Here is a 21,741-nt window from a genome sequence, read left to right on the forward strand (position 1 = left end):
TTTTCACACAGCTCCTGCAGCATCTAAAGGGAGATGTCTAAAAGCAAAGTTCCCACTGAGGAAACATCTCCAACTGGCAGACAAAAGTTAAAATTTCAGTGCAGGAAACAATATCATAAGCCTTTCTAACCAATAACTTCATTTTGAAAGCAATAAAAATTGGTGGAAACAGAGACAGCAGGTTTCCTGTATTTTCTCCCACCTCAAGGATTCAGCAAAGAAAGCAGCATCTGCCACAGCACTAAGTACTTGCCTACAAAACTGATTTCAGACAGCAGATGCAATCTGAGGTTTACTTTGCACTCTCAGTGCTGCTTTTCATCTAAGGTGTTGCACTTTTGGGCTAAGATAAAAGCTTTAATACTGGACGCCTACATCCTGTTCTCTCAACCAGAAGTGAGGAAGTAGATTCTTGCCAAATTAGGACACCTTCCAAGCCCTGCACAATACAACCCAGGTTTTATTACTATGTCAAAACTACCAGGACATTGGTCCAATTTAATTCAGTGCTGCTCTATTTTCTGAGTTACAGTAGAAATGCTTCTTAAAAGACAACATGTAATTTTCCCTGAGAGTGCAGCAAGAAAGGGAGCCTTTGGAGGCATCCCTGCTGGCTACCAGGTCACCAGAGACCAACGCAGCTGTCACAGACTTTGGTGGCCTCTAGTGGCTGTTTTGTCCACATCCCAAACTCATCACATGATTTGACTCCTAAGATTCCATCTGCTCCCCTTCCCATCCGTACTTGCTGGATCACTCCAAACCTGGCATCAGAGTGACGCGATGATAGGGAGAGGTGCAGTAGGGCAAAGATAAAGCAGGAGTTGTTACAATCCTCTTAGATGCCATGTACCCATCAAGATCTACCTGTCCTCACCACCTACAGCAGATTTCCTGTCACCTGATACCACCTGACACCAGCTAGCTCTGGTTCTTGAAATTGTTTCCACAGATTTTCTAATACAATTTCTTTTTAAGCCAGAGTTTAAGCTATGATGTCTGACAATGAAGTCAAGAACAAGACGTGTCATCATGAAAGACTAATCTTCACTTAACATTGTCTTTCAATTAGTTTGAGGATTTAAAAGTAGCAAACGCAGGTTTTAAAGAATGAAATATTTAAGTAGTTCAACAGTTCTTCAAAAGCAACACTCTGATGTGTTTTGAACTAAAGTGAATTCAGAGCTCATGGGATCTGCAGACATCCCTTCTACAATCAAATCAAACCATTCACAGTAAAGTAACATTCACAGTAAAAGTTTTCTAAAGGCAATCTAACTTTCACTAAGTTGGGTACAGTTCTCAGATCCCACTACATTGCCAAATCAGGCACAGAGCAGTGTGGAGGCTCCAATTCAGATTGGATGAAATCAGGGAAGCTGAAGTCTACAAAGGCTTTAAAGTTGTTCAGCTGCAGGGAGTGGAGACACCGCAATAGCAGGTTCCCAGACACTGCCCAGCACAGCTCCTGGTGTTCTCCAGGTTCATGGTTACTCTCTCAAGCTGGAAAGTGCAACTCAAAGGACACAAAATGCTGTACAAACATTACAGCAAACAAGCCTCCCCTTCCCAAGAGGGAGGGTCAATGCAGTTCCTCAAGCTGACAGAAGGTTTGAAAATCCATCCTGAACTCCTGATAATTTTGGCCAAGTTCCAGCTCCAGCCCATGTTACAAGCCATTCCTCTTCAGCCTAAGCAGATTTCCTGTCTCTGGCATCCACTGGTTCAAGAGAATCTTCCCAAACACTGCATTTGCATTTGAGCAGTATCTCCCTGATGATGCTGGACTCAAAGCAAGGCCAGAAGCGATTTACGTGCTTCCATTTTTTGTAACAGACTATTCAAGCACAGTTTTAATTTGATACTCTTTATTATGATATCCATGAAAACAACAACAAGGTGATTGCTTATTACAGCTTCCACAGACTGGGGCTCCAGACCTCATTGTCCTGGGTACACACACGCACACATACGCACGAAAGACAACCCTTGCCACAAGAACTTACAATCTACATAAACAAAACAAAGATAATGATTAATCAAGAAACAAAGAGGAGGAATCACCTGCGTGAGAACATGAGTTAAGTTTTGGCTTGGTTTCTAGTCTGGAGTTCAAGAGTTGAAATTCCTACCCTGTTACAGAATTCTTATCACCATGGGCTGAATATTTACCTGTTGATTACAATGAAAGATACAGTCTTTAACATTTAAAAACAAATATAAGGAGACACAAAGCTCTAGACCATAATTCTTCAAGTGGTATACAGCAAAACTAAAGCCTAGAGATTCAGAGATCTTAAGTGCCCAGTTTTCTAAATGAGAAAGGCAGAGAGAGCGAACTGCAATATGCAAAACAAAACCATCCAGGAATATCAACTTCTGTTAAACCAGACTGACTAACATTTTTTTTTTCAATTCAGTATATCAAATATCCTGACACTCTTGTGTGTGGCATGAAGAAGTAACAACTGTGTTGTGCTGAATGACAATGCCTGACCTTTAATGTTAACCACAATAAATACGGTCAAAGAATGAATACTGAAACGCTATTGAATTATAAAGCTACACTTGAGCTGCTCTGATTCTGCAAAAAGTTTCAGACACAAAAAGAAGAAAAAGGAGTTGTCATTTCTGGCACTCACATCACAGACTTGCCATCCTTGAGCTGGATAAAACTAAAGTATCTGCAGAACCCTAAAATAAAAGTGACAGGACACATAGAAAGAGATCAAGAGCAAGTGTATTGGATTCAAAACTAGGCCGTATGCTTTTTTCTTTTTAAACCAGAAATAAGAGTTGTTGCCTTTTAAATTGGCAACATCAAAAAAGCTTCTCTAAAAGGCAGAAAGCAGTCAGCCTACTGCTGCTGTAGCTCAGCACTCCTCACTCATGGCTCACCAAAGGGAATGGACAGTGGCAGATGCCAACAGCAGTCCCATTTCACCCACAACAGCACTTGCTGTGTGGATGTGAGCTATATCCAAGTTGTATTGCAATTTATTCATCCTAAAGAGTTTCAGTTCCCATTAAGGAGGTTCTGATGACACTCAGCATATTGATGTGCTGATTTATTTTGTACGTCTGATCCAGAAACACTCCAGCACTGATCCTATTTTAGTTCTGAAGAGAACACAAAATTCCTTATTGTGTACAGATTTAGGGTTATCAGATCCAAAACTGAGTAGTTCAGGGAGCAGTGTGAAGAGGGGATACTCACCAGACTCCACCACAACACCTTACAGTATATAAAACAACCTCACCAACAAACCAACAGGCATGGGCTAATTCAGTGCTCTAAAGATAATCCACAGCTCACAATGTAAGAAATTCAAATATGATGAACAGATGATAATTGACGTCAGTCCTTTGAAGTCTTTTTCTTTTTAAAGGATTTTCTAAATATTCCCCAAGCCTTCATTTTGTAGGACATTCTTATACCCTGCACCAGAAATAACCTAAATATTTGCATAACAAGATTCAGGCATTAAACCACAGCCTCCCCTCCAGATGCCTTCTCTGTATGCAGGCTCCCACCAGCCTGTAAACATCACCACTGTCTCTACTTTGTGTTCAAGTCCCTTCAATACTGACATTTTCCACAGAGAACAATTAGGACAGCAATGATCACCACTGCATAGGGAGCCTATTGAAACTGCCAGTCTCCAACATTTACAACACAGGCCCAAAGGGCTGAGTCACCAATGGAACCAAACCCAAGTATGACCTAGGAATCAGCTGGTGAACTTCCTGAAAACAGGAAAACAAGAGAAACCAAACAATCCTCCCCTCCACGTACCAAGACATGCATACAGTGCAATTCTTGCAAGGCTCTCTGGAAGATGCCCTCCAGTACATGAAGTGTTGATGTGGAGAAAGAAAATACCTCACACCAAAAAAGCAAAAACCCCGACAGCTTCCTGGCTGTTAAGGAAAGCAATGTTGTTTGTTTGATACAGGACAATCTACATTTTCAAAATCCGTATTTCTACACTGTCAGTATCCTCTTGCACTGCTTGGAAACCCTGGTGACACATAAAAAGTATCTCAGTACAGTAAACCACAATGAGTATCTCCCCTTCCCCCACAAGATCTGAAAAAAACACATTAATACTTCATAGATTCAGCATGTAGGAACTACGAGAGAGACCAGGTCCCTTCTGGTACTGGTGACTGGAAGCCTTTAAAGATCTCCCACACTGTAATCTAGTGCAATTTTTAAGCAACATGCTTAAAAGGGCAGATGCCTTAAAACCTGATCAATCTTTACCCTGCAACTTTTCCTCTTGCTTGTACATAATTACTTGTAAAACTCTGGGGTTTACTATCCCAATGGAAAAAACCCAAACATGTTTGTTTTCAGGTGCACCAGCTCCCTGCTCTAGCTCACCATGCAACCAGAAAGGCTTGTGCTAGCTAAGGCAAGGGACAGAACCACAATTCTGGCAGTAACCTACATTACTTTCAAGCTAGCACGGCTAGGGAAATCCTCCCTTCCCTTTCATACCAAGATTTTCCCCCAACAAAATCAACTCAGGTGCAGTCAGAAATCTTCAAAGAACAAAGGACTGCAGATGTGTATTGACTCTTTTTACAGAAGTCCAATTACCTATACCAGAGGACCACACTGCTTATTACAATTCTGGGTACTATAACTCCATAAGCACAACTAAAATTTTCAAAGACAAAAAGTATTTAGAAAAAATACCAAACAAAGCTTACAAATAACTGCTGATTTTCTAAAGGCATTATCCCAAAATACATAATTTACCTTCAGCATAACCTAAAATTAGAAGAAATAGCCTATGCATTTTCTCTGTTCAGCAAATTCCTTCACCATTCCTAAGTTTGGGCATGGGATCACCAGAAAAACAGTATTTCCAAAGAGTACTTTCACATTTGTGAATGATTCACACAGGAGAAATCAGTCTTTGCAACCAGTCAAAGAGAAAGTGTCCAGATGAAAACTAAAACTCTGAAAATTAATTTCAGCTGCTCTGCATTCCTTGTTTGTACTCTGAAATTAAACATAATCACTTTAAAAGTAAAATACTGTTTTTGAGAGAATGTTCTGGCATATAAAACAAACATACATTTGGTGGTCAAAAAAGGCCTGAAATCATCTGTTGTTAAATCTTGAAAAGTTTTGACAAGATGGAGCAAAGAGAAGGAGGTTTAAGAAAAAAAAACAAATCCAACAAACCCTATCCACTGCCTGTGTAATTATTTAATTCAAATCCATCTAAATGGACAAAGCTTTCTCTTTGTGGGCCATGGTAATTGATGAGGATAAATTAACTACTGCCTATTTTATTTGGCATAGGATATAATAATGAACTCTTCAGTCATTTCAATTTCTAATTTTCTTGATGCCATAATTAAGAAAACATGATTAGACAACTAATCTTCTTCCATCTTACTGAATCCCAGATTACAAGTAAAGAGCCAAAAATGCAATAACATTTGAAAATCAATTTCAAGCAATTCAAAAGAAGTTATCCAGCCAAACATCACTCTTACACTAAAACAAATAATACCAAACTAGAAGTCTCAATATCTTCTAAGTTTATGAGTGTTTCCATCCCAAGGCAGATAATTAAAAATTACTGCTCTTGCCTCATCAAACATGAAAAATATGTATTTTTAGTTATGAGAGAAGAGACAGAAAATACTGGCGTCCAATACTCTAACCAAGTTCTAGAACAACTGTTGTTACTTTCTGTTACTTGGCAGATACCAACAACTCCTATAAGGCAATGATGAATATTAAGCCATTGTGGAAACAAAAGTGCTTTTGTAAATGTCCAAAGGACGAGAATGTCTGTCCATAAGGCCAAAAGGAGACAAAAAGCAATGTCAGTATTAACAGTCAAGAATATATTCTTCTGAAGTTTTTGGAAATTAACCTGAAGTTTATATTTCAAGACTACTGTGCCAAAGAATGAGGTTTACAAGAAAGAGTTTGCCTTAGGGAAACAGCTATTACAACCCTCAGACTCCTATAAGTCTTGGAGATCTCAAGAAGTACCTTAAATGCTCGCTTCACAATTTGTTCCTTCACCCTTTATGAGTCTTTCAGCCTCAGTACAACCAGATATCACAAGCAAACTGATTCAGAGTCCAAGCACCAGACTAGACACTTAAAATTTACTCCCTTTGGCTTAAGGTACAAGTTGAGAGCAAGGCACACAGAATGTGTGAAGGTTTCTCTAGAAACATCAGACACACAACATCATTTTGAACAACAAGTATATAATGTACACGATTCTCTCAAAATTTCCGAGTTCCAGTTTTCCAGTTTCGTGGTCAGATTGGACAGATTCACAGTTCCACCCCTTCCAATCAAGACATGGGATACCTACTTCTACTGAAGTAGACTGGCTATTTTACAGGGCACACTGCCCCAGAGTTCTCAAGCTAAAAAAGAACAAGTCTGCCAAGTCCACTTCAGGAGCTGTGAACCAAATATTTAGGAATTGTGATTGTAATCGGCTGAAATGTGTAATAAATTGTACTGTAGTAACTCTAAATAGCACTAAAGAACTGAAGAACGGATAGTTACTTGTAGTGAGGATTTTGTACTAGACATGTTTATTCTGAATAGTAAGTAATTGAACTGTAGAAAATACAGAATGCAGATTTATCACTTTGTTGGGTATAAACTCAATTATAGTAACAGTTTTTAATTAAAAATATTTTATTTATCAGCTTGATTGCTCATAACTACTCCTTAATCAATAAGCAGTTCAATACTTGGGTTAACTTGATAGACTAATTCAGCAACTTCTTCTTAAGACTGCAATAACTGTCTCACCCATTCTCAAGTGAAACAGGTTTATTATACCCATTACAAAAGTGTACAGAGGAAACATCTGCATATCAAACTGGAAAACTAACTGGACAAAGTTTAATATGAAACACAAATATGAAAGATAATGAAAAAATTCTTAAATTTAGATTCTTCCAGTTGTAGCAGAGGTCACAATAAATCAGTTTTAAGAAGCTGTAGCTCTTAAATATTTTTTCATAAAAATATATATAGGAGAAATCAAACTATTTCCTAAGAGAGGTGAAACAAAGCAAAGCAGTTAGAATAAAGGAATGTTTCTCATCACTTCATCCATTTATCTAATTCCCTCTTCATGGGGCATTAATTGCCTCCCAAAACAAACACAACACATTGTAATAACCTCCACCTGTAAAATCAGGCAGACAAGCTTTCAGAGAATGTTCAACAAACACTAATTCTCCAAGATAAGTACACTTCAAAAGCACAGACAGAAGTGGACAGTGCTACTCAAATCAACTCTTTCTACGGCCATTACATGCGCCCTTCTAATTTTCAGGTGCTAAAAGCTGTATCTCAAAAAGGTGTCGTGTTTCCTTGTAAGAAATTTCTAACCAACAAACAATAAGACTCTGCAACGTTTCCAATTAGTTCAGTTTTGTTTTAATGATATGGGGCAATTCTTAGAGCAGACATTGTGCAGCTAGTAACTACCAAATAAAAAGATCTATTGGTGTGGTCTTGGAATCCCAAATTGAAATGTAAATTTGAGTCAAGGTAATTAACTGAAAACCCAGAGTATCTGAAAATGCATACTATGTTTTTACTTCAATTTTGCAATACTTCTTGAGGAACTTGGAAAAAGTGAAGTTGGTAGAACAGTATCATCAAGATTACAAAAACTGGAAGGAAATAATACACTGCAACAGTGATCCTCATTAAGTAAGTTATTTCATCACAGTAAATATTTAAAAAAGCGTCAATGTTTTTTAAAAATTGTTGAATCCTCCCCCCAAGTATATGAAGAGAGATAAACCTTTTCCCTTAGTCAAAATGGTTTTTTTAAAAAAAGTTTCTCAAAACAACAGCAATAATCAAAACATGAATTGTATTTTCTTTAATCCATAATATCTCTAGTGCTGAAGGGCCATCCATGTAAAAAGCAGATTCTTTGGGGACATTAGTCAGTTAACTTAATAAAACCCAGTTTTACGAGGATTTATCCTTCCTGCTGCGAGGCGAGTCTGCTCCGTTTGAGGTCACTGTTCCATTTATTCCATTTTCTACAAAAAAAAGAAGAAAACACTTTTCAAATACAGGGAGATGCTTTACATTTCATTACATTTTTGTGGGTCCTACACAAACAGCCTTTAACTTTTTCTTTGATGTATCTTCTTTGTTAAACCTCTTAATTATCATTCAGGGAAAAACAGTATAATGAAGTTTTTACAACGTGCAATATTGAAAAGTTTACTGCAATAAATTCCAGTTTCCTAACATGGACTAACGCTGAAACGTGTGCATTATATACATCTAGACTGAAAATCAAGACCAGTTTACAAGATAATCTGTGAAGAAGTAAAGCACAGTTTGAAGATGAGATGACACAGTTCTGTGAAATTTTGGAGACACCGTGTATACACATTTCTCTGCTACTGGTCTTAACTACTTATCCCACTTACCTCACAATTCTTGCCAAAATTACACTCCTTTGCTTACCTTTACAAGTATTTGATACACAGAGGAAATCCTTTATACACAGATGTACCCACAATTTTGAAAGCAGATACTTTAACATACAGAATTCATTCACGTTATGATGAAGATATTTACACAGGCAAGACAGACAGAAATAAAACACTAGTTCAGATTTGCAATGAGTATGTGTAGGTGGAAAGAGCTCAAGATCAGGCACCTATCTAAGAACACAGAGCAAGGACGTGTTACCAGCTGCAGCTCTTGATTTCTATCCCACTTCAGGGCTAGAAGATCTCAAGAGGTTTAATCGGTTCAAGTACCACAGTGACGATTTGCTAGCAAAAGCTCCCCCTAAACCAAAGATGCACAATCTGTGGATTTATAGTGCATACAACTAGTAAAGTGGAGCAACACGATACTGTTGGGAATTAAAAGTACCCCCTTTATTCAGTTTCACCACAACCAAGGAAACAGATGTTGCCTGACAGTAAACATATTTATAAAACAGATTTAAAGAGCACAGTGCATAGCCAGCTACAATTCTTGCAGCCTAACATCTCTGCTCTCACTCCTATCATTCTGACTTCAAGCAACAGCTGCTGGTTTTTTGAGAGCTTTTAAAAAGATATTATATATTTGTTTATATATATATATACACATTTTTACAATGGACTGGTTAAACTTATTTTTTCCATCTGCAGATGTGCTGAAGGTGACAGTGAGTGTAGCCAGTCTAAAAAAACAACTGTTGGCCTCCCTCTTTCTCCCCTGACACCCAGATGCTCCCATTTATGCAAACAAGCAACAAAAAAAAAGGCAATAATGAGAGCCACACATGAGCATGAGACCAGACACAGGCCCAAAGAGTCAAGTGTGTTTGACCACATATCTGGCTGTAAATGACACCACCATTTTAAGCCTACATAAGGTGGTCTTTGGATATTTCTGAAAACTATTTCTGAAGATTATTTTTAAATAAAGAAACTTACAAACAGTTAATTAAACCCAAGCCAGCTAACTGAAATGTTATTTTCTTAAACAGTTTAGGTAAAACAAAGAATTTCAATCAGCATGTGGCTGGATACCCCACCTACATCACCAGCAGGATTTTTCTGTCATTTCTTGCTTTTGGCATAGACTAAAAGTAACACATCTTATTGTGCCCTGGCTCACAAAAAAACATTCAACCACAAAAAAGAAAAAAAGAGTGTTTAAAACAGTTCAATTGCATATATTACTTTTTCAAAAACACTGCTTTGCTGCACCTTATGCAAGGGTTCTGAATAGACAACATAACAGGAGTATTCAAAACAGAAGAATTTGAATGAACCGAGTTCTTTTATTTCCATTTAAACTAAGGAATAAAATTCTTCAATGTTCAAGACAGACATAGTTCAATTATTTTATGAATTAAACCACAACTCCAATTAACTGACTTCTTCAATATTTGTTTACCACTTGCAAGTCTCCACTGAAGTTGGGCGAAACCCAGTAGATTCACTAAAGTACATGAATGAAACAGATTAAGAGATTTTAAAAAGCTATTACATTTCTGACTCCCTGATTAAATCACCATCAGGGCACATATTTTAAAATTATTTGACATAAAAGACTTAGGGTGTGACATAATTAAAAAGTCAAACCTGGACTCTAGTTCATTTCCAAATGCTTCAACACAGGTTTAGAGCAATAAGGTGTTATTATCTTTCCTTAAAGAAATATCAGTTTCTGTTTTTTGCAAAAACAGTCTAACACAAAACCTTCTACAGCGTGGATCATCAAATCATTTCTTTGCTCTAAACCCTCACAATTCTGTGGCAATGAAAAACAAGCTGAAATCCACTGCAAGAAAATTTTACAAATAAATGTCTAAGAGAACGGATCTAAAATTGCGTTTGTTCCTTTTATATAAGAGAACAAAACACAAGCATGACACTTTTTGTTCAAGTAATGAAATTAAAGAGAATAAAAATATCATGCTGCATTAACCAAAAAAAAACCCCACCAATTCCTTAATTTGGGCAGTTAGAAAACCCAACAATATATAGTGGCTTTTCTTAAAAATCAATTCTTCCCATGGTAGTATTCACCAGTACTGCTTCTGTAGCTGAGTCATCTCACTCACAAGTTAAACACAAAATGCTTCATTTGCAACCTAAAGTTGGTTTTGAGAAGTCAAGGCAACAGAAAAACTGAAACTACAAACCTCTTTCTTTTCTGGAGGCCTTTCCTTTAGCTGATACAAATTTCTTTTTCACTGACTGAGGCTGAGAAGAAGAATGCTCTCTCCACCTCCGAAGCTGGAAATTAATGAACTTCCACATCATAAATGCTTGAGTCATGCAGATGGAGGCCAGCACACTGATTCTAGAAACAAAAAATAGGTAAAGTTTTATAAGTAAATTTTACTCATTATTCAAACAGAAAAGGAAGGCAGAACACCTCAGGTTTTTTGGCAACTTCCACCCTGCCCTCCTGGTAATATCCATTTTCCAAGCCAAGAGTTTGCTTGCATAGGGTGACACTGTGCTTAAGCACAGTCATAGAGCAATAGATAGAGTGATAGCGAAATCTTTGCCCATGAAAACTGGCAAGTACTAGGTTTCTTTCCTGTTGTCTTTCTCAGAATTACTCTCAGGGAACCAGGTAGTGACAGCTGAAAATTGTTCAAGAGTGTCTTGCAGCTCAGAGTATCAATTTTGCAAGGTAATGCTGACAGGGTCAAAGTTTCAATAACTCTTTTTCTGTATTCCTAAGAAGGCCAGGCAGTTGGATCATCCAGCAGCAATAGGAGCCACAATAAAGGCAGAGAAAGGGGCAGTAATCTTTAACCAAGACCAAAGTTGTTCTGGACACAAGGCCTTGACCTCTAAGATAAACTCACAGCAATCATACCTAGAATTCTATTTACTAACTTTAAAACATTTGGAAGTAAAAGTAGTGTCTGTAATTGGATATTCCTTTTAATTGTTGGTTTGTTTTTGGTTTGGGTCTTTTTTTTGGTTGCTTGGGGGTTTTTTTAACAAAGAAGAGTAATCAGTTACAGATTTCTCAGCTGTAAACTAAATTCAGTCTTACATAAGCTATTCCTATTGATCCCACTGGTTGCATGAAAACACTCAATCATTCAGAATTATTGGCATTAGTACCATACCAATGACACTGTGTATTTAACATGGGTTTGCAGCAAATGCTTAAGAACTGCTCCAGGTTTACTATACCTAACAGCCAGGATATTAAAGTTCCCAGTACTGAAATTCAGCTGCTGATCTTCTGCTCTTGCCAATCCAAAGCCAAAAGTGAGGACTGAGAGAATCAAGGTGAGAAGCCTTCCCAAAACAAAAAGAACTGCCCACAGTGAAAATCTAGAAATAAAAACACCACAAACAAGAAATAAACTTTCCATTCAAAACACGTGCACTAACAATGCAAATGCTTAGCCTTCACCAAGCAAATTTATTTGAAATGTAAGAACTTATATAAAATATATGATTTTGCACCTATCTTAAATGCATCTTGTATTATGCCATGAAAACCAATTTCCACTCAATGGAAAATGCTTTCCAGTACTATTAGAACAAAAGCACATTTTTAGCTCCTGCAGAGCTGCCTGTATTAGCAACCTATCCTCTTCCTTTCCCTACAAAACTTGAAAAAACCCCACGTTAGTACAGATTGAGATATTTTATTTCATTTAATACTGCTATTAATATTTACTTAAATAGGCTAAAACAAGGTGAAAAGTATACTGATGATATAGAAATATAAGTACTAACACTAGTCTGGAGAACTGTGGTCGCTTAAGAAACACTGCTTGAACTTCCTTGTAATTTTGGTTTCTGGTTAGTTAAATGCAAAAGGCTTTAAGACAGAAATTATATGAATTTTAAAGATAAAGATTATTTACCCTTTCTGGTATTTTTCATCACTGAAGTAGAAAAGACGGGATATGTGGAAAAGAAATTCAACGGAGTAATGCAATACCAGAAGAACAAGTCCAAGATGGGTCAGACTATTAAAACAAATAAAACAAACATTCAGACATTTTGTTAAATATTTAAAGCAGAGAATGGAACCAGCAGAAGTTTTCAATAGACTTACTTCAGGAGATAGGCTCCAGCAATATGAAAGAGGTAAAGTCCAATGTACACAATCTGGCGAAAGATATCTTCCTATTTGGAAGAAAAAAGTGACCATGTGTTATACACAATGTTATACAGTATTGCACTATGTTATCTGCTATTACAAACTATTCCCCAGTCTTGGAAATTCTTCTTGGTATATCAGCTGCCTTAATGTGGCCTGGTCTGGCACTGAATTACTCAGTCTGGGTCATCTAACTCCACACGTAACTTATTGCTCACTTACCAGTAATATTCAGTATCCTACATATGTGATAAAAGGCACCAGACATGGAAAGATGCTTTTTAAAAGGATCCACTTTTATTTGTTATGACCACTGTGAATTTATATCACAATACTTACTTTGTACGTATTACTGTATCATCAGATCCTACAGATCCACATGTTTGCTGCCCATCAAATTGTCAGAATAAAATAACAGTCTACAAATCAAAATGAGAGGTTTTCCAAGTGTTGACATCAATTTTAAAAATTCAAGGCCATCCAAAATTGTGGCACCCTATTTCTGACAAATACAGAGAATATTGTTATTAACCAGTCATGCTAAAGCATGTGGTCCCACTTTAAGTCAGGCTTTAGCCAGCCCTATTAAACCAAACACTTCATAGAGAAGAAATGATAAACAGGAAGACACACAGCACACAGAAAGCAGATTGTACCATCCATGAACAGAAGAATCACTGAAGTATGCCAGATCACAATAAAACTGGAGTGGTATATTCAGTTGTTCTTAAGAAACTCCTTTTTGGAAAGATTCTCTAAACTTCCAAGCAAAGATCTTTAGCTTTAACTTGTATACATGTAATAAAAAAGGACTAAAATTTTAATCTCACAAGAGCTATACTATGTTATTCAATACTCAGTATCAAATCCAGCGAACCCACAGAATCAAACAATTGTGACAACATCAAACATCACACTCATAATACACAAAGAGCAAGAAAACAGGTGAAGGAAGACCTACTCTAAATTATCTGACAGAAAATGAAAAATTTGTTATTTCAGATAAAGACACAATAAGTACAAATGGCCAGTTTCTCCAAGCACAACCAGGACCAGCCTCCAACACTTTAACTGAACTGAAATAACATTTAAACAGCCCATACTGCCTACTTAGACAAACTGTCAGAGACTGTGGGGCTTTGTGGAATAATGCACGAGCTATCCACGACTATACAGGAACCAGAGTTAAGAAATTACTTTTCTGTTTATGTCAGCAGGACAAGTAACTAGACGTGAGTAAAAGCAGCCAGTTCATGCAAGAGAAGAAATAAGGCAAGGAAGCCAAGATGGCAGAGGTTAAGCTGTGGTTAAAGAAATATCAACTATGAACTTGCTAAAACAAATTAACTATCACTCTTTAAAATAATGCAAAAGTCAGAGGGCACAATTTCAAGCAGTAATCAAGTGAAATATTACTGTTCAACATACAGCACTTAGGCCACAGCTTTCTTGAAGTTATTTTAAGAAAAATCTCCACACTTGGCTATGAAGTCAAATTTGAAAGGTATCACTAGCACAACAGGGGAACATCAGCTGCAGTGCATCTGCAAAACAGTATTCATACTGCATCTGAGCAGCATAAATCAGAGCATCTCGTTACTATTTTACTAAGCCTCTTCTAGGCTCCTGTACAAAGACCTGTGGTTATGTAACACTTATGTTTCATTTTCTTGAATAAAGCAGAACTGGCAACAGAGATGCAGCCTGGTCGCAGAGCAACAACAGTCACAGAGCGGTTTGGGCTCAAAGATCCCTTTGTACATAACCTAATCCAACCTCTATACCACGGGCAGGGACATCTATTACTTGACCAGGATGCTCGAAGTCCCACTCAGCCCGACCTTGAACACTTTAAATGAAAGCAAATTCACAACTCCTCTGGGCATTGTGTTCCAGTGTCTCACTGTCTTTATCATAAAGAATTTCTTCACATCTACTCTAAACCTAAAAATCATTATTCCTTGTCACTACAGACCCAAACAAAAAGTCTCTCTCCATCTTTTTTATAAGCCCCTTTCAAACAGTGAGAGGCTACAGTAAGTTCTCTCATTGTGAGCTTTCTCTCCTCCAGGTTGAACAACCCGGCTCTCTCAGCCTGCCTTCAGGAGTGCTCCAGCCCTTTGCTCATCTTCATGGCCCTCCTCTGGACCTGCCCAAACAGATCCACAGCTTTCTTTGTGCTGGGGACCCCAGAGCTGGATGCAGCATCCAGGGGCAGTCTCACCAGAGCAGAGGGGCAGAATCCCTTCCCTCTACCAGCTGGTCACTGCTTGTTACACAGCCCAGCTGACACCTGGTTTTTTTGGGTGCAAAGGTACATTGCCAGCTCATGTCCCATTTTCGTCCACCCATTTAACTGCTAATTAAATCAAATCCCAGACTTTCATGCTTCTTTGATGTATAGAATTATTCACAGTTTATATTCCACACCTATATGATGATTCATGAAGCAACTGTGATTTCAACGAGCTATTCAGACTATCAATTCTGAGAAATAAAACAAAAAAAAGGAGTTGAAAAGAAAATCTCACAATCACTTGCTCTAAGGAAAATTCTTTCAATGGATGAGAAACATTAGTAATTTTTATTTACACACCAGATATTTAGCAATTTTACTGCAATTAGGATTTAACTGAAAAAAAAATAAGCCACCTTGCTCAGGAGTTCCTCCTATTAACATTTTGAACTTACTTTTTTAGTTTTCTGAAAGTACAGCTCTGGAAAAGCATGAAACCAGTATGCCAACTGTAAGATGTAGAAAAACTTCATTTGAAACCTGTACAATACAGCGAGAATTGAAGAATATTATTTATTATGAATGTACTTAAAACATTTCAGAATCTTCTAGTGAACTCATTTTATCACTGTCCCTTAAAGAAAGAAATACTCCAGATCCTTCGTGCCAGTCAAGTCTAAACTAATATTTTTAAGACAAAGCTGTGAAAACTAATTCTTCAAGTGAGAGCCGACACAAAAAGAACTTTTTATACTACAAGCTGTCAAAGAATTGAACCCACATAAATACGTTCAAAAATACATTAGTGACTAATACAGTTTTACAAACTACTTATTCTACACAGATTGTACATGACACACCCTAGGCTCAAAACACTCTCTCCTCTCCCCCAGCAATCCTCTAAGGAAAAAGCCTTACGGAATCAGAGTGTGCGGATAGTCCCTCCACAGAGAGGTCGGATCTGATATATAGTTCTCCTAAAAAAAGAGAAGAACAAACAAAAAACCCCAATAAATATTCTAAGATGTTACTTTCTAGTCTGAAATGATGACTGGACACACATATATGCATTTATGTATATGCACATGTGTACACACAAAAATGCACCTACGTACACAAGTAAAAGCTGCAGATCTATAAATTTTCTTTTTTAAAAATCCCTGAGAAATCACAAATAAACAAAACCAAACCAACCCAAAAAACAAATCCCCAAAACAAAAGACAGTTCCTAAGACAGTGCACTGTCTTGGAAAATAAAAAGCAACAAAACGAACCAAGTGATTATTCAAGACAGAATGTCCATATGAGATGGAGATTATTCCAGAATTACTACAGCCACAAGTCTTCTCTTGTAAACTGCTGACAAACTTTGAACTTAACTAAGAGAAGGAAAGGTTTTCCAGAAGTTATTGTGTAAAAACAAAAACAAAAAAAAGGTACAGTTTTCCCTTTCTAAGAGCTAAGCTCATGTCCAGCCACTAGTAAAGAGTATGTCACCTAAAAGCACACTGACCTGAGGTTACAGCAGTCTGTCACATACCCATTCCCTATAATCCAGAATGCTGTGTGGTGTTTTCTAAACATTTAATTTATGTTAATAAACCAACACCAAAAAACCTACAGAGAATTAAATAGCATAACAAAGTTAAATAGTTTATCTTACTTTGACAGTAAATCAACTCAAGACTGAGCGATAGTAACACTACTGACTTTATGCTCAGTTATGACTACAACTCACACAGAACCCTTAACTTGCCCCTACTTTAAAATTAAAACCAGCTAAAACCAGAAAAATAAGCCAAAAACATATTTATCATCAACATAAGTATATTTTTGTAATCTCATAATACAACAGAAGACAAAGCATACTCACAGAGACAAGAATACTTGTTCCCCAAACACAGGAGAAAAGGTAGAATGCACTGAGTTGCCCAGACTCATTGAACTTGCTATGCTTTGTTTTTGAAAAGTGCATTTTCCTGTTAATTTTCTGAAATGAAAGTCCACTGTTATTTATATAGTTCACATTTATTTGGTAACTGCATTAGAGTATCTAAAAGTTTTAATGCATGTTTTTACAGTCAAAAATTGTAATGCAGGTTTACTTTCAAGTTAATAGTCTTAAAGTCTAATTAAAACTCGACAATTATCTTGATGAAAGGAATTAATATTGTGTACTTACATCCAGTACATACTCCTGAATTATAGCATGTATGATTATTGCTACAAGCATGTAAAAGAAAATTGTAGCCAAGTCTTTGATGCCATAGTGATAGAGAGAGATTGTTTCTGCAGATTGTTCTTCTAAAAGACAAACAGAATGAACTGTTAGGCACCAATACAGTTTAATAGTTAATAAGTTTATTTCTCAGAGTGAAACCTTTCAGACAGCAGTAGCTTGTAGCCAGCTGAACAAATAAAAGTCAAATCAAACTGCCACCATGAACTAGGTCACTAAACTGTTTATAGTTATCTTCTCCATCACATCACAAACTCAACTTGACTCTGGAAAGATGCTATAAAACTAAACACTTAAGTGCACTTAGGAAGCTTACCCAAATACACTGAAAATGGACAATAAAAATATGTTAAACTATCACCCCACTAACTTTAAAGATTATCACCTGCAAAGCCAGAGTCAGAATTCATGTGAATTTATCTACCAGTCAGATGGTGTTTCAGAACTAATGACAAATCCAGCAGAATAGAAACATCTTAAACTTAATTAGTAAAACAGTGTTTTAATAAAAATGAAGTGAAATTCTTGAAAGCAGCTCATTTTCTATTGACAAATAGAAAATTGACAAATTCCCTTCCTGCCAAGTCCAGGAAGCATGACATGCTAATGATGTCTGATACACTTCTCCTAACTAACCTAGTGCAAAATACATACCTGTGGCAGGAATGGTAACATTATACTGAAGTGTAACAAAAATGACGGCTGCTTTTGCTGTAATCTGGAAGAGAAAAAAAACCCCAAAGTGCTGTAAATTCTCATGGAAATAAACTACATCCAACTGAAAACATTTGCCCATAGTTTTGGCACCCTTGCCCAGTACGTTTGTCTCCTCCCAAAAAAACTGACCAACTCCCATTATCTCACCACTGCACCTGACTTTCCAAGGGTAGCACACGTGGTGTGGCCACTGTAGGTTTGCTTACAGAATACTCAACTTGCCAAATGAAATAGCCTTGAAAATGTTACTTACAAACAGCCTTTCCTACAACAGTAAAATGGAAACATATGCTACAATTCTGTATTATTACATTAACAGAATATACAATATCATGGAGTCCCTAGACCATGATGAGTTCAGCAGTGGCTGAGAATAAACTTTATTTAAAAGTACTTTTTTTATCTGACAAAATTTGAAAGCCATTTATCATATTCATAAATCTGTGGGTGATCTGAAAAATGTGGACAGGGAAGGAAAAAGGGCATAAACAAGAGAAAACAATTTCACGCCAGTGGGACACCAACTCAGTACAATTCTTTTGACCCTGGGGATCCTTTGGCAAGAAGCATAAAACAAATGAAATTAAATTTATAACTTTTACAAATGTATAACTTTTAACATAGCAGTAGTGGTACAACCTCTTTATGATGAGCTGAGCTGTAAGAAAAACCAAAATGAATAAAAATAATTTGAAGAGATGTTGTCTTAATGGCTTTCTTTGTGAGGGTGGGGATATTCTAAAACTCCCAATATAAGAGATGGAGTACAAATTCTTATTTGTCAATAAGCAGAAACTTGCTTTTTACTATAATATGTCTTTGTTGAATCCCAACATGAATCAATGTGCCCTAAATGAGAGGGAAAAATAACTGTGCTTTACCATATTCATGATCAGATGGTTTCTCATTGCTGAAAAACTCAGCATCTATATGGTAATTAAAAGGGCTGACAAAAAACCCAAGCTCCTTTAGGAATCCTGCAGGGATATGTTGAGTGTCTGAAGATAATGACTAGGTTACTACCAGTATTATTTATTCACAGGAAATGAGATTTTTAAAACCCGTGCTTTGTCAACAAGCTCTCGATTTTCTATGAAACCCTGAATACGTGGCAGACTGTTCAGGCCATGTAACTTCAGGGAATCCAACCAGTTTGCTCAAATTAGTGAAGTTGCCTCGGGCTCTCTATTCATCAAGGGAGCCCTCAGAGGACAATTCAAAACAGTATTCAATTCTGAACTGCCCTTTGAAGGCTGTCAGCTACTCTCAATACTGGAATTGTACCAGTCAAGCAGTGTAAACACCTTACCACACCAACATTAACCACAGTAAGTGATTTCCAGCACCTATATCAAAGCATTAAAAAAATTGCAACATACCACATCTGTACCAACAGTGACACATGGCCTTTTTACACTGGGTTAGAAAATACAGTGGGTTAAAAAAAAAAAACTTGAAACAAAAGAATTCAGCACATTCAATCCCTAAAAGCCTCTAACACGACCAGTAATACTGCTAATACAGCCAGCCTGATGTAGGCACAAAAACCAACTGTTTAGGTTTACCTCTTTAAGTTTATTCCCCAGAAAATCACCATATAAGAGGTGTCTTCATGATTTTTGATGGCAAACCCAGACACAACAGTGCAGCTAGTCTGCCCTGTTTTCTCTATCTATCTGTCTGTCTACCTCCACTGGACTTCAGTGCTGAGCTGTACCAACAGCTGGATGAAATCATCCTGAAAACCATCCTTACAACGAAAAGGTCCAAAACCCTTAACAAATGTCTAAAATAAACGTCTGAACAAATGCCTAAAATACCAGAAACATTGGTCAACAGCCTCTTAATTAGGTGATGGGCGATCTTAGATCACGGATAACATTTTGGCGGTCACGCAGGTAAGTTACCTTCGCAGCGCCAAAAGGGCACGTCTGAAAGCATCTGCATTCAACATGGGGGCCCGGCGAGCGGAGGGCCTGCAGCAGGGCGGGCGCTCAGGCCGCACGGAGAGCTCCCCTCTGCCGCTGCCGAGCCCCGGCGCGCTCCGAGGCGCAGGGGGTGCCCATCCCATCCCATCCCCAGGGCGCCCCGGGATGCTCGGCGGGCGGTGGGGCCGCGGGCAGGGGGACCCGAGCGGCGGCCCTAAGGACACGTCACCGCTGCTTCCCTTCCCTTCCCGCCGCGCCGCCCGCCGGGAGCCGTAGTGCCGGCGGGGCCGCGCACACAAAGAGCGGGGGATCGGCTGTGGCGGCCCGGCCTCGCCCCCCGCCCCCTCCCCGCCGTGCCGCGCACTCCTCCCTCCCTCCCCGGCTGCCACGTAGCCCCGCAGCCCGCAGGAGCCCCCGCGGCCGCGGCGGGCAGCGCTCCCGGCCCCGCACGGCCTCCCGCCCGCGGCGGCGGGGAAGCGGGACCGCGTCCTGGCGGTAGCCACGGCTGCGCCTGTCCAAGCCGAGCCGGGGAGAAGGGCGTTCCCGCCGGGAAGCGGGGATGCGCGGCGGGGAAGGCGCCCGCGGTGGTTCTCGGGCGGTGCGGCGGGCGGGGGTCGGCTGCCGTCCCCGCGTCCAGCGGGTCGGGCGTGGGCCGGCGGGCAGGTGCGCCGGGGGGCGGCGGCGCCGGCTGGGAGCAGCCGCAGGGCTTCGCCGCAGCCCGCACAGCCTCCCCTCTACCACGGCACAGCCGCGCCCTCCCTCCCTCCAGCACCGAGAGCCGCGGTGGAGCGGGAGGAAGCGGGAAGAGGACCCCGGCGGGGGCGTCGGTGCCGCCTCACCTCGAACATGAGCCCCAGCAGGAAGATCATGGCCATGCAGGACACGATGTCCGCATGGTTCTGCACGATGAACTCGTGGCTCAGCACCGGCGGGTTCTTGTTGCTCTTCTTGCGGATCGCCATGGCGGGCCGGGAGCTGGGCGCCGCCGCCGCCGCCTCCCCGCTGCCAGCACAGCTCCTCCGGCCGCGGCCAGGAAGAGGCGGAGGGGAGGAGGCGGCCGCGCAGCCGGGGAATGGCAGCGCCGCCGCTCCGCTTCCCCCGCCCCGCCGCCAGCAGCGCCCCTGCCGGCCGGCGGCGCCTCCGCCCGCGCTCCGCCCGCCGCTTCAAACCCGCCAACCCGGGCTGGCCGGCGCAGCCGAGCCGAGCCGAGCCGAGCCGAGCCTGTCGTGGCCGTGCTGCGTCCCCGGCAGCGCCGGCCGCATTCTCGCCCGAAACCGCGCTGGGCACCGGCCCAGCTTCACTCTCCTGCCGAGGCAGCGGCGACAGGAAAGCACCGTGGGGCTCCTCCGGGATCGCTGCCCCCGGTTCGAGTCGTGCCGCGGAGCCGGCCCGGACTCCACTCCCCCCCGGCCTCCCCGCTATCCAGATTCACCGCTGATGTCGCTCTCCTCCACCAGGGATCTGGCTAAGTTTGGTTGCCACCAGACCTGTGCCACTGGGCTCCCGGAAAGCGTGAGGAGGCCGCGCTGGCTGGGCTCGTTCTGGGTGCCACGGTACAGGGCAGCGCCGGCAGCGACACTGCTCACACTGTACTGTGTAGCCAGAAAGAACAGTAACAGTAACAAGACATCCCATTCCAAGAAAGCAGACGGGAAGAAAACTAACTGGGAAGCACAGAGCGAAGCCACAGAAAAGCTAGATGTGGATTAAAAAACAACCCAGTAACAGCAGGCTCTTGTCAGGTTAAAACGATGAACGAGGAGGTCTGAGAAATCAGCGCTGATGCGGCGCTGAATTCAGCGGTCCTTCAACCCTAGCAAAATTCATGCCATCTTTATTGTTAAAGCTTAGGTTGATTTCTTCCAACTGAATGGACTAGCGACTTATGGAACAGATTGATCAGTGTAAGACCAGGTTTTTCAACTATGAAACATCTACATTAGCTGTGTAGATGCTCACAGGTTTTCTATGAATTTATAACGAGACAGCTATA

The 21,741-nt window shown here is 40.1% G+C and overlaps 1 protein-coding gene across 1 annotated transcript; it reads right to left on the minus strand.

Moving 5' to 3' along the window:
- Positions 1–1,851: 1,851 nt before the first annotated feature.
- Positions 1,852–20,887, minus strand: TRAM1 (translocation associated membrane protein 1). Its single transcript, XM_033057111.1, has 11 exons — positions 20,588–20,887; positions 17,758–17,821; positions 17,047–17,168; positions 16,738–16,854; positions 15,783–15,841; positions 15,320–15,404; positions 12,584–12,654; positions 12,390–12,494; positions 11,704–11,847; positions 10,689–10,849; positions 1,852–8,067 (listed from the first exon to the last, which is right to left on the minus strand). Exons 1-11 carry the CDS (start codon positions 20,708–20,710, stop codon positions 7,994–7,996), a joined length of 1,125 nt encoding a protein of 374 aa, XP_032913002.1. The 5' UTR covers positions 20,711–20,887; the 3' UTR covers positions 1,852–7,993.
- Positions 20,888–21,741: the final 854 nt, after the last annotated feature.

The sequence above is a fragment of the Catharus ustulatus genome, chromosome 1, assembly GCF_009819885.2.
Source record: "Catharus ustulatus isolate bCatUst1 chromosome 1, bCatUst1.pri.v2, whole genome shotgun sequence".
Taxonomy (NCBI): Eukaryota; Metazoa; Chordata; class Aves; order Passeriformes; family Turdidae; genus Catharus; species Catharus ustulatus.